This window comes from Marmota monax, unplaced genomic scaffold (assembly GCF_021218885.2).
Source record: "Marmota monax isolate L192 unplaced genomic scaffold, Marmota_monax_Labrador192_F-V1.1 WCK01_AAM20220418_F8-fsc00012, whole genome shotgun sequence".
Classification (NCBI taxonomy): Eukaryota; Metazoa; Chordata; class Mammalia; order Rodentia; family Sciuridae; genus Marmota; species Marmota monax.
Genome location: NW_026695227.1, coordinates 28909717 through 28922242, shown reverse-complemented (window position 1 = coordinate 28922242; position 12526 = coordinate 28909717). Strand labels below are relative to the sequence as shown.

The 12526-nt window shown below is 46.2% G+C and overlaps 1 protein-coding gene and 1 long non-coding RNA gene across 4 annotated transcripts in view; one reads left to right on the top strand and one right to left on the bottom strand.

Moving 5' to 3' along the window:
• Positions 1-11006, top strand: part of Endou (endonuclease, poly(U) specific) — a 28034-nt gene extending 17028 nt beyond the window's left edge. For both annotated transcript variants that reach the window (XM_058576347.1, XM_046435714.2), the window contains 7 exons: positions 356-493; positions 921-1092; positions 1458-1657; positions 7270-7383; positions 8013-8119; positions 8870-9012; positions 9832-11006. In XM_058576347.1, coding sequence (XP_058432330.1) covers positions 356-493; positions 921-1092; positions 1458-1657; positions 7270-7383; positions 8013-8119; positions 8870-9012; positions 9832-9952 — 995 coding nt within the window. In that variant the 3' untranslated portion in view covers positions 9953-11006. The remainder of the gene's footprint in view (positions 1-355; positions 494-920; positions 1093-1457; positions 1658-7269; positions 7384-8012; positions 8120-8869; positions 9013-9831) is intronic.
• Positions 7039-11488, bottom strand: LOC124087065 (uncharacterized). Of its 2 annotated transcripts, none has more exons than XR_006849994.2 (3): positions 11374-11488; positions 7994-8065; positions 7039-7396 (listed from the first exon to the last, which is right to left on the bottom strand). It is a non-coding gene; the product is annotated as an uncharacterized LOC124087065 (long non-coding RNA). The 2 variants fall into 2 exon arrangements; XR_006849993.2 differs by having other exon boundaries at positions 7039-7393.
• Between the last annotated feature and the right edge of the window lie 1038 nt (positions 11489-12526).

Below are 12526 nucleotides of genomic sequence, written 5' to 3'. Positions count from 1 at the left end.
CAGGCCTGGCTCCAAGAGAGAGGTTGGCAGGACTCCCTAGCCTCAGAGGGAGAGGGGCCTGTTGCCAGGGAAGGGGAGGGGTAACCAGGAAAGAGTCCGAGGCCTGGGGAGGGAAGTGGAAGAGGTTTTATTTTTAGAGTGGGAAGATTATAAAAACAACAGGCCAGAAAATAAAGTTCAGCATCAGAAAGGACTTCCTGACTGTGAAGGGCGTGCAGGAACTGGACCTGTTTGTTTTCCTTCCCTGGAGACCTAGTGAGGAGGATCAGGAGCCGGCGGGGAGGGAGGGAGCGGCACGGGCGCTCGGCTCGCCCTCTAGCGGTCAGATGGGGACTCGCCTCTCCTCGGCTCTCAGGCTTGTACTCGGCACCCAGCTCCTGCCAGGGCCGCTGCCGCGAAGCCTTCGACAAGCACCACCCCTGCCACTGCAATGACCGCTGCCAAGAGTTTGGGAACTGCTGCAAGGATTTCGAGAGCCTGTGTGGCGACCACGGTCAGTCTGCTCCCTCCGCATAGCCCCAGATACACAAGGACTCTCATGCAGTGGTTTTCAAAGTGTGGTCCCTGGACCAGCAGCACCAGCATCTGAGAATCTATAAGAAACGCAAACGCTAGGGTCTCACCCCAGACCTATTGATAGAAACTTTGGGGGTGAGCTCACCCCTCTGTTTTAACAAGTCTTCTGGGTGATTCTGATGCCTGCTACAGTTTGAGAATCTTCCTAGAGGGAAGGGGCAGGGTGGACATTCTGTGGACATTCATGGCAACGACATGGGTTGATTTTAAGGGTCCTTAGGCCCCTGCCCTCCAACCACCTCCTGCAGGCTTCTCCAAGGTGCTCAGGAGGGGATGCACACAGACGTTGGCCTGTCTTGCCTTCCCTCTGGCCCTGAGATCACCCCTTCTCCATTTCCTCCCAGAGGGCTTCTCCCACAGCAGTGATGCCATAACCAAAGAGGAGCTTCAGAGCATCTCTGAGAAGATCTACAAGGCAGACACCAACAAAGCCCAGAAGGAAGACATCGTTCTCAACAGTCAAAACCGCATCTCCCCTTCAGAGACGGGAGACCAAGTGGATCGCTGCCCAGAGCCGTGAGTCCCCCTGGTCCCCACAGAGTCTCTCCTCAATCCTTCCTTCTTTGATGCTCCTACTCTTTTCTCCTCAAATCAGCAGGAGGAAAGGGAGAGGGGAAAAAATAGTTCTTCAGAGACAAGGAAGCCTCCTTGAAGGACTGTGGGTATACATTTGGGAGGGTTTCTGGAATTGGTTGGGTTGAGGACAGGGAAGATCTTCTAGGAGATGGAGTGGAATAAAAGTGGCTTCATGCATAACCTTCAAGAGCACCTGAAGTCCCCCTCCAATCCTCATGTGCTGCCCCTGGGCTCTCTGGAAGTTTCTGGAAGAGTTTTTGCTGCATGTTCAGGCCCCTCTGTGGGTGTCCCTCCTCCTGCCCCAGGCTCTTCACGTATGTCAATGAGCAGCTGTTCTCCAAGCCCACCTACGCAGCCTTCATTAACCTGCTCAACAACTACCAGCGGGCGACGGGCCATGGGGAGCACTTCAATGCCCAGCAGCTGGCCGAACAGGGTGTCTTCCTCAGAGAGATCATGAAGACAGCAGTGATGAAGGAGCTCTACAGCTTTCTCCATCACCAGAGTGAGTGAGCCATTCCCAGGCCCCGTGAGGCACTGTTGAGGATGCGGGTCTGTCTGCAGGAGAGCCAGACACCTCTGAGGGCTGCACAATGGGGCGTTGTGAGAGCAGGTGAGGAAGCAGAGGACCACACAGAGGCAAGTGCACACCTGGGAGGGACAGAGTTAAGGCCAGAGGGGAGTCATGGAGAGATTATGGGCCCTACTAGGGGCTGCAGAATCCTCTGTTTGGCTTGGAGATCACCTCCTTTTTCCTCTTCTTCCCCTTCTTCTATGCTAGGGATTGAACCCAGGGCATGCTAGGCAAGTGCTCTACCACTGAGTTATATCCCCAGTCCTTTTCACTTTATTTTGAGACAGGATCTTGGTAAGTCATGAAGCCTGAACTCAATTTTGCAATCCTCCTGCCTTAGTCTCCCAAATAGATGGGATCACAGTTGTGTGCTACCATACCTGGGTCACCCCATCTTTTGACTGAATGTTAGCAGCCTTGTGGATCCCTCAGCCTCTGCTTCAGTCTCAGGGTCCTCTGCAGGGTTATGAGACTCCCTCACCCCGGGGCACTTCTTAGCCACCTCTATGGATCCAAGTCGCTTTATGGATCAGGCAGATATAGTCCCCAACTCTTTTGCCTTTTCTGCACTAAGTCCAGGAAGGGCTTGGCTTACTTCTTCTTCTTCTTCTTCTTTTTTTTTTTTTTTGTGGGGAACAGCTACAGAAAATCAACAAAGGTTCAGGGAGGATGTCCTACCGGGAAGAGTTCTGGTGGGAATGTCTCCAGATACAGATACATTCAAGTCAGACCAAAAAAGGTTTTGACAGCAGGACTTTTTGGCTCCGGTTGTGTTTGTCAGTGTCCTCCAGATTCCTTCCCCGAATTCCAGGCAGCTGGGCTTTGTCTCAGGAGTGGCGCTGTCCAGGTCTCCTCTCACTGGCTGTGGGATGGCCTCCACAGCTCTGCTGTTTTTAGGTGACACAGGAGTGATTCCATGAGATGATGCAGTCCTGTGTCGCCCCCTGGTGTTCTCTCTGTGGTAAACGCATGAGAATGGAGTGAGCCGTCTGCTTTTCAGTGAGAGAAATGGAGGCCGAGCCAGGCTAGATGGGACCCAGGCCACAAAAGAGTTGGAAGCAGAGCTGGCTCTGGAACCTTGGTTCCAATATGAGGCCAGGTTCTTCATTACTCACTTTTTCTCATTTCTCTTTCCCTCCTTGTCCAAATGCCACTTTTTTTTTTTTTTTTGCTACTGGGGATTGAACCCAGGGGTGCTCAACCAATGATCCATATCTCCACTCCTTTTTATTTTTATTTATTTATTTTTAAAGATGATGTCTTGCTAATTTGCTTAGGGTCTAAGTTGCTGAGGTTGGCCTTGAACTTGTGATCCTCCTCCCTCAGCCTCCCAAGCTGCAGGAATTATAGGTCTGCACCACCATGCCCAGCCTTTATTCTTTATTCTTTAGGTTCTTGCTCAGGTCTCACCACCTCTATGAAGATTTCAATTGCTTCAGTTCTTGCTGGCTTTCAGCATCCCTTTGGAGACTGAGAGATTAGGCTATGACCCAGAATAACCTAGGGCCAGAGAGACTTGGTTTTCTCCTGGTTCTGATACTGACTAGTGGTATGACTCTTGTGCTACAGTTTGAACATGTCCTCCAAATTTCATGTGCTGGAAACTTAATTCCTAATATTATATATTAATGGTAATTGGATGTGAGAGCTGTGCGAAGCAACTGGGTCTTGGGGGATTGCCCTCATGAATAGTTAATCAGTTAATGGATTAATGGATTGTCCAAGGAGTAGCTCTGTTATAAAAGTGAGTTCTCTCTGGTGTACTTGCTCTGTCTTGCCCTGTGATGCCTTTTACCATATTATGATTCAGCAAGAAGGTATTCACCAGATGCCAGCACCTAGATGTTGGACTTCCTAGACTCCAGAACTATAAGCAAACTAAACCTCTACTCTTTATAAACTACGGAGTCTCAGGTGTTTAGTTATAGCAATCGAAAATGAACTAAGACTCCTAAGAAAGTTATTTACCTTGCTGAGTCTCATCTGTGAAATGATGTCTTTGAGGATTAATATTTGTAAAGCACCCAGTGGAAAATTTGGCCCCAAGTAAGTGCTAGTAAGGGCAACTATTCAGCTTGTGAAACTAATCTGTTATTTTTTTTTTTTTATGTATTCAGACTTATTTTCCAACTGCATTTAAGTCCTTGAAAGGAGAGAATATTTCTGGTGTCTCTTTTTAGATCCTCTACACACAATTCTGGGCCATAAATAGTCAGTATTTGATGACTCTCTGATTTATTTATTTTTTTTTTAAGAGAGAGAGAATTTTAATATTTATTTATTTTTATTTTTTGGCAGACACAACATCTTTGTTTGTATGTGGTGCTGAGGATTGAACCCGGGCTACCCACATGCCAGGCGAGCGCCCTACCGCTTGAACCACATCCCCAGCCCTGACTCTCTGATTTAAATCTCCAGTCCTCACCTTTCCCTTTTTTCCCAATGGCCATTTCAACATCTCCACTTGGCTATCTATCTGGTATCTACACAAAATTTAGTGTAAAGAGAACTCACAGTTCTCACTTTTCCTCCTGACCTGCTTCTCCTTGGGTCTTTCCCATCTCATAAATGACAATAGAATCCATCTAGCTGTTCAGGCCAAAACCCAGGAGTTAGATTTGATTCTTTTTCCCCCACCCCTCCCCACTGTCATCCATAACTCCCACCTTCAAAATATATCCCAGATCTTCCTGCTTTTCATCCCTTCTGTTTTAGTCAGCAGTTTCACTGCTATGACCAAAAGATCTGACAGGAACAATGTAGGGGAAGAAAAGTTTATTTGGGGTTTACAGTTTCAGAGGTCTCAGTCCATAGATGGATGGTGCCATTGCTGCTGCACATCATGGAGGATGAGAGCATCTCAGAACAGGACAATCAGGAATCAAAGAGAGCTCTCACTCATTAAATGTAAACCCTAAAATCACACCCCCAGAGACCCACCTCCTTCAGTCACACCCTACTGGCCTACAGCCACTACCCACCCAATTAATCCATTCAAGTTGATTAACGCACTGATTAGGTGAAGGCTCTCATAACCCAGTCATTTCACCTCTAAACTTTCTTGCATTGTCTCACACATGAGCTTTAGGGGAACACTTCAGATCTAAGCCAAAACACCTTCTCCTCAACTACCACTTAGTGTACGCCATCTCCAACTGTTCACCTGGATAGCATTAGCTTCAAAATTGGCCTCTCTACTTCCACTCTTAAAACTGCATGGACCTTTTTACTTAGGCAATCAGAATGATCTTTTAAAAGCAAAGCTCTTATCACATAATTTCTCTGCCCAAATTCCTTCTGTGTTAGTCAGCTTTGTGTTGCTCTGACCAAAATACCTGACAAGAACAACTTAGAGGAGGAAAACTTTATTTTGGCTCATGGTTTTAGAGGTTCAGTCCTTGGTGGGTAAGTCCATTGCTTTATGTCCAGAAGACCGTGGTGGAAGGGAGAGGCGGAGGAGCACTGCTCCACTACTGGCAGCGAGAGAGCAGAGAGAGAGGGATGAGGGAAAAGGGCCACAGAGAAGATGCACCCTTCCAGGGTATGACCTCAGTGACCCACCTCCTTCAGCCATATCCCACTTGCTTATAGCTATCACCCAGTCAATCTACTCAAACTAGAATGGGCTAATTAGGTTGCAGCTATCCTCATCTAATCAATTCACTTCTGAATATTCCTGCATTAACACAGGAGCTTTTGGGGTACATCTCATCTTCAAACCATAACACCTCAGTGTCTCTCTATGCCCAAAGCTGTAGAGTTGTTAAGAGATAGGTCTGTGGAGCCAGGCTGTGTAGGTTTGAGTGCTGTGTCTACCTCTTATGAGTTATGCCATCTGGCCTTGGTTTCATAACCTATGTCTGCTTCAGTTTACTTCTCTCTAAATTGGAAATAATAAGTACCTTTCTTACTAACATGAGGCTAGTACTAATGTAAAGATTCAATGTGAGGAATAATAATAATAATTATTTGGTACCAGGGATTGAACCCAGGGGCACTTAATCACTGAGCCACATCCCCAGCCTTTTGTAATATTTTATTTAGAGACAGGGCCTCATTGAGTTACTTAAAGCCTTGCTAAGTTGCTGAGGCTGACTTTGAACTCATGATCCTCCTGCCTCAGCCACCTGAGCCACGGGGATTACAGGCACGCACCAACGCACCTGGCTTGAGGATTCAATATTATTATATGGAACCCTTTAAAATGGTGCTGGGCACACATAAAGTCCTCAATCAATCTAAGATATTTTTGTTACTATTACTATTTGATTGGGATCTGGCCTTCTTGCCATGGCTTACAGGATCTGGTCCCTGCCTACCTCTCAGGCCCCCTCTCCTGCTGCTTACTTTGCTCCAGCCACAGTGAACTTCTTTCAGTTCTTTGAATATAAACTCTCTACCTGGAGCCTTGGCACTTACAGTTCCCTTTTAATAGAATTCTTCTCCCCAGATGTTTGTGTGGTGAACTCCTTATCCTTCAGGTCTCTTGATTAGCGCTACTTTCTCAAAAAGGTTTTTCTGGTCTTCCTTTTCAGAAGTCCTCTGTCTTAGTATGTTTTATGCTGCTAGAACAGAATACCACAGACTGAGTAATTTATAATGAACAGAAATTTATTGACTTGTGGTTCTGGAGGCTGGGAAGTCCAAGATCGCAGGACTGTATCTAATGATGGCCTTCTTGCTGCGTCACCCCATGGCAGAGGCAGAGACAAAGAGTGAGAAAAAGGCAAAAGAAGGCCAAACTTGTTTTTTGTTTTTTTTTTTTTAAGGAAACCATCCCTTCGATAAGGAACCCTTTTCTGTGAAAATGACATTAATCAGTTCATGAGGATAGAGCCCTCCTGGCGTAATCACCTCTTAAAGATCCCACTTCTTCTTTTTTTTATTATTTATTAGTTTTAATCAGTATTACGTGACAGTAGAAAGCTCTTTGATTCATTGTACACAAATGGAGCATAATTTTAAGATCCTACCTCTTAATCATGTCACAGTGGGTATTCCTAACATATTTTTTTTTTGGGGGGGGATACTTCAAAACAGCACACTCCAACCCCATCTAGCTAGTCATCACAGGCTACTCTCGTGTCTGAAATCACATGATTTCTTTAGTGTTTCCATGTTTGTTTATTTGTCTCTCTCTCTGTAATGTAAACTCTAAGATAGAGACCCTGTCCTTATTTTTCTCTGCTGAATGCTCAGCCTTTAGGTCTGGGCCTAGCACACAGTGGGTGTCCTGCTGATCATTGCTAAATGGGCAGTTGAACACATTTGTTGATTGATTAAACCCATGTCTCTCCTCTTTTTTTTTTTTTTTTAATATTTTCAGTTGTAGATGGACACAATACCTTTATTTTATTTATTTTTATGTGGTGCTGAGGATTGAACCCAGTGCTTCACACATGCTAGGCAAGCACTCTACTGCCAAGCCACAACCCCAGCGCCCCCATGTCTCTCTTGATGTCCTGAAGCAGGTGGCCCTTTTCTGTTTCCCAGGACCCGACCTCTCTTCCCCTCTCCAACGTCCTCTGTGTTCCTCTCTGCAGACCGCTATGTCTCTGAACAAGAATTCGTTGACGACTTGAAGAATATGTGGTTTGGGCTCTATTCAAGAGGCAATGAGGAGGCGGACTCCAGTGGCTTTGAACATGTCTTCTCAGGTGGGGCACCCTGCTTAGAAAGGAAGGGTGGAAGGGGTGAAAAGGAATGACTTTGCTCAGGAGCAGGGCAGCCCTGACCCTGAAGAATAGACAGCCAACTTGGCTGTCAGGGAGGGACATTCTACTATCAGGCCAAGAGGGACGGGTCTGAGAAGCCATTTTGAGGGGTAGTCTCTCTCGAGTACCTAAGAGGGAGAGAAGACCAGATACTGGAGCTCTCAAGGGGCTACATCTTGAATGAACAAGTGTTTGGGGGCAAGGTAGTTAGCCTCTGAGCAGTCCTTTGCTTCCAGAGCTTGGTCAGCTGCTTCCTGAGAGGTTCACAGTCTGTTCCCCACTGCCCTGTCCCATAAGGCTCCCACCAGGCCAGGCTTGCTCCTGGAGAAAGAGCTGAGAAGAATATTCCAGAGTGGTCTCTAGTATCAGCTAGGGGGAAGAATCATTCTGGCTGAACTGAGAGGAGAGGACAGGGATGTGAGGGACTCTGGGGAGTGAGGTAAGGGACTGAGCTGGTGAACATTCAGATCCCAGAGAAGGAGGCAGCCTTGGTGTGGGGTGAGAGAAAGGGGACTGGAGGGACAGGATGGTTCCAGAAGCCCAGATCACTTACCTTGTGCTCTGTTTTATAGGTGAAATCAAAAAGGGCAAGGTCACTGGCTTCCATAACTGGATCCGCTTCTATCTGCAGGAGAAGGAGGGCCTGGTTGACTATTACAGCCATAACTATGATGGACCTGTGAGTACCTGTGCTGGAAAAGCCCTGTTGGTGGCCACACTTTCTATCCTTGTGTTTGGAACAGTCAGACTTGTTCCTCCCCCTGACTCATCTGCAGCCCAGTGGGGATTGTGAACGTGGTGTCCTCCCTTGCTGGACAGCAAGTTTAGCCACCCAAGAGATGGTATTCCCTTCCAGGGAAGGCTCTAGAACTGCATGGTCAGAGGGCAGAGGACACCATATCTGGGTGGGAGGTTGAGGTCAGAGGAGGATTTTGAGGGAGAAGAACCAATGACATACAATTATCCGCCTCCCCACCCCCGCCCGAATGTCTTTCAAATGTGGCTGAGAGTTTGAACCTGGATAGTCTGAGCTAAACTACATACAATTTACAAAAAAGAAACCTTTGCTGTCCTGTACCAGCAAATAATTTGGGGGAAATGAACCATCCTCTTCCAGGTATAGGGGCAATAAGGAACAATTGCATCCCTGGCATTCTGGTCTGGGTCTTATGGCTGCTGACTCTGGCCTCCTTGGCACTGTCAACACCACACAGAGGGTCTGAGTGGGGCTCAGGTACTTCTACTTAAGGAAGCCGGTCTCCCTGAAGGCTCCTCATGCTAAGGTTGCTCTACCACTGAGCCACAACCCAGCCCAAGAAGGCTCCTCATGGACCTTCAACAACTACTGACCAACTGCTGGCATTTGGCACCTCTCTAATGCTACTCTGTGGCCTTCACCAAACCCCCCTTTCTGCCCTTTTCTTTGCAGTGGGATTCCTACCCTGATGTGTTAGCGATGCAGTTCAACTGGGACGGCTACTATAAGGAAGTGGGCTCAGCTTTCATTGGCAGCAGCCCTGAGTTTGAGTTTGCACTCTACTCCTTGTGCTTCATTGCCCGGCCAGGCAAAGTGTAAGTACTGGGCCAGCCACAGACATCTGGAGTCTGCCACTCAGGGGCTGAGAGGGCTTGGACAGATCATTGTGCTGTGCCTCCATTTTATCCCTCGAGCAGTGGTTAGATTAGATTGGAGGCTGCCAAACTTCATCTTAGCTGTAGAACCCATCTCCCTTCTTTCCCCTCAAGTGCAATTTTATGCAGGATCTTACTATTCACAGAAGTTAGAAATAGGTTGTCTTGGGGACTGTAAGCCTCTATTTTTGTTCTTGAGGCTGTTTGAGGGAAACTGAACAGTTGGTAACAACTGGCCTTCCTGTTCTGTATCAGTTGGAAACTTTGGGTTCTACTATTTTTAATACTGGGTTTGAACCAAGGAGTGCTCTACTACTGAGCCACCCACCCCATCCTCTTTTTACATTTTATTTTGAGACAAGGTCTTGTAAGTTGCTGAGGTTGGCCTCAACTTGCAATCTTCTTGCCTCAAATTCATGAGTCACTGGAATTATAGGTGTGCGCCACCACCTGGCAGGGTTCTATGCTTCTGAAAGATGAAACAAATATTCATTCTGAGAACTTCAGTTCTAGAATCTGGGGTTTTAAAATATTGCTCTGGGAAAGATGAGGAAAGCTCCTCTTTCCGAAGACAGAAAATAAGGTCCAGATGCCTCAGTGGCTGCAGAAATCTGTGGCAGCAGAAATCTGTGGCAGCTCTGTCATAAAGGACAGAACCCTTTTTTTTTTGAGCGGGGAGGGGGCTGGATCCTTGCAGCCTGGGGGAAAGAGGCAAGGTGGAGTGGTGGGCCCCTCTGATTTCATGATCTTTTCCCACAGGTGCCAGTTAAGCCTGGGTGGTTATCCCTTGGCTATCCAGACCTATCCCTGGGACAAGATTACCTATGGAAATGGCAAGAAGTACATTGCCACAGCCTACGTGGTGTCTTCCACCCATTAGAACAGAACTTTGAGCCAGAAAGGGCCATGAGGGCAGGGAGGACTCTTGCAGGACTGAGGTGCTGTCTACTCTGGACTGGAAAAGGGAGGGAGGAGGCTCGGAGGAAATCCCACATCAGTGAAACAGAACCCCCAAACCAAAAATGCCTATACAGGAGGAAAGAAACAAATTAGAAAATGCAGAGAAGCAGTCAAACATTTGTCATCCAGTATTTTAACAATATCGACTAAGAAACAAAGTCCAGGTGGAGGAGGTGGAGGGCCTTGATGGTTCCTTGCTCTGATGCGTGGTGGAACTGTGAGCAAGTCCTCTGGCCTCACAGTGCCTCCTGCTTCCCTCTAACATAATGGGAAGAGGTCTACCCCTTTTCCTGTTTTGGGGGTTGGCGAGAGGACAAACCTGATGATACATTTACTGAGGTCTTTTCAAATGTTCTTAGGAAGAACTGCTAATAGAAATATAAGATTACTATAATGGCTGTTATTGTTTACAGCTCTGCAAACTGCAATTTGGCTCTGTGTCAGGGGCTTCAAAGAAGTCAGGCCACAGAAACTAACCAGTGGGCCTTTAGTCTTTTGTACAGTAAGATCCTTTTGGAACAGAGTCTGGGAGAACTCTGTCATTGAACAGAGCTGGGTAATGGTTGGGACAGCAAATGGGCTGGGGCAGGGTGGCTTCCCCAGGCCTGAGTGTTTTGTGGTCAACTCAGTATCTGTTTCCAGAAGCTTCCTGATTATAGATGTTTAGTGCATCTGCACTCTTATGTTTTGATCCCAAATAGTTTTTTTTTTTTAAATAGAATTCCCATAAGAGGAGGAAGATTTAGCATCAGAAAAAGAAAGGCAACTATAACTTATTCTCTATTAAGGCTTAGCCAGCTGCAATATTTTGAATCACTCTAGATGGGAGACCAGGGAGACTGCTCCCTATCTCCACCACAGTGGTGCTTTTCTCCCCTGGGCCTGCTTGGAGCCAGATGGGGCTCCACAGAGTCAGTCCTGCTCCCTGACTTAGAGAGGTCAGGTCTCCAATTAAAGTTATTAAAAACAAAAAACAGAAACGTGTCTCTTCTTTGTTTATGGATCCCTTGACTGTTGGTCTCCCTGCATTTTCCCTGGAGCAGGGCTGGGAATGATACTCCTCCTTTCAAGTCCTTTCAGGGGAAAGTGGTATCTTGGTGAAGTGCTTGAAGGCTCACCAAGTCCTCTAAGAGAGGGAGAGAAATCTTCCAGGTGCAATGTGAAACATGGAAAGAGCATCACAAGCAAACAACGGGGAGGTGAGTGGTGGGCGACTCTTGGCTCCAGTACCAGTAACCAGCCCCTTCTATCACATATACAGGGAACAGAAGGACATCCTGGATGCAGCTTCTGTGACTGCAGAGGTTGACCAAACTGAGAGATATTAAAAAGAATTCTCACCTGTTGTCGGATTATTTAGGACACAATTCTAGGAAGAAACCAGCCAAGAAGGGAACCTATAACAAATTTGAGAGCTCAGACAAATCAAACAGGAACTTGTTCTATCCTATCCTGTGGTGTTCACAGTCCAGTGGACAGGACAAGGGGTCAGGAGTACATAGTCTAGGTGCAACCTCTGATCTAGTCAGTTACTTGCTGGTTACATGGGTAACTTTCTTATTCAATCAGTATCCTTATCAGTAATATTGGGATAATAGTACCACTGTTGTAAGGTAAGGAATGTAAAATAATGTGCCGGCTATTCTTTTCATCATTCTTTATGTTGTTGTGGTTTTGTTTTTTGAGACTGAGTTTCCCTATGTTGTCTAGGCTGGTCTTGAACTTGTGGGCTCAAGTGATCCTCCTGCTTCAGTACACCATCACACTCACCTCATCATTCTTACTTGTCTCACTTATATATAGATTTCATTTTTTACTAGGAGAGGCAATTCCTCTTCCCTGTGATTAGTCTTAATTTTCATCTACCAATGTCAGTACTTGTTACTCCTTACTGACCTCTTCAGGGGTCTTCCAGATAGATAAACAGGAGGCAGAGAAACAAAAATGTAGGAGAGAGTACTGTACCCCAGGTTCTGGACCTTAGCTTTGCAAGACAGAGAGGTAGAAACTAACATTTGTTAATCTCTTACCATGTCCCAAGTTGTGCTAAATAGTCCATTAATATACAATTTAATGTACATTTGGTAGGTATTTTTATCTTTACCATTGTAATTTTACTTAGACATTTGAGATTCAGATTAAGTCACTTTCTTATTAAGTAGCAAATTAGGATTTCAAAATCCAACCTTTTCCTCATGTTGTAGTGAGCTGGATTTCTAGCAGAATCTACTCATTCATTCATTATTCCTTTTTTTTTTGTGGTACTGTGTATTGAGCTCAGGGGCACTCTACTACTGAGCTACATACCCAGCTCTTTTTATTTTTATTTTGAGACAGAATCTCACTAAGTTGCTGAAGTTTGTCTTGAGCTTGCTATCCTCCTGCCTAGCGAGTAGCTGGGATTACAGGCATGAACCATCATTCCTGGCTTCATTCATTATTCTTTTAAAGCTTGTGACAGAGGCTGCTGGTTGCCCCTCAAGACCTGATCTCT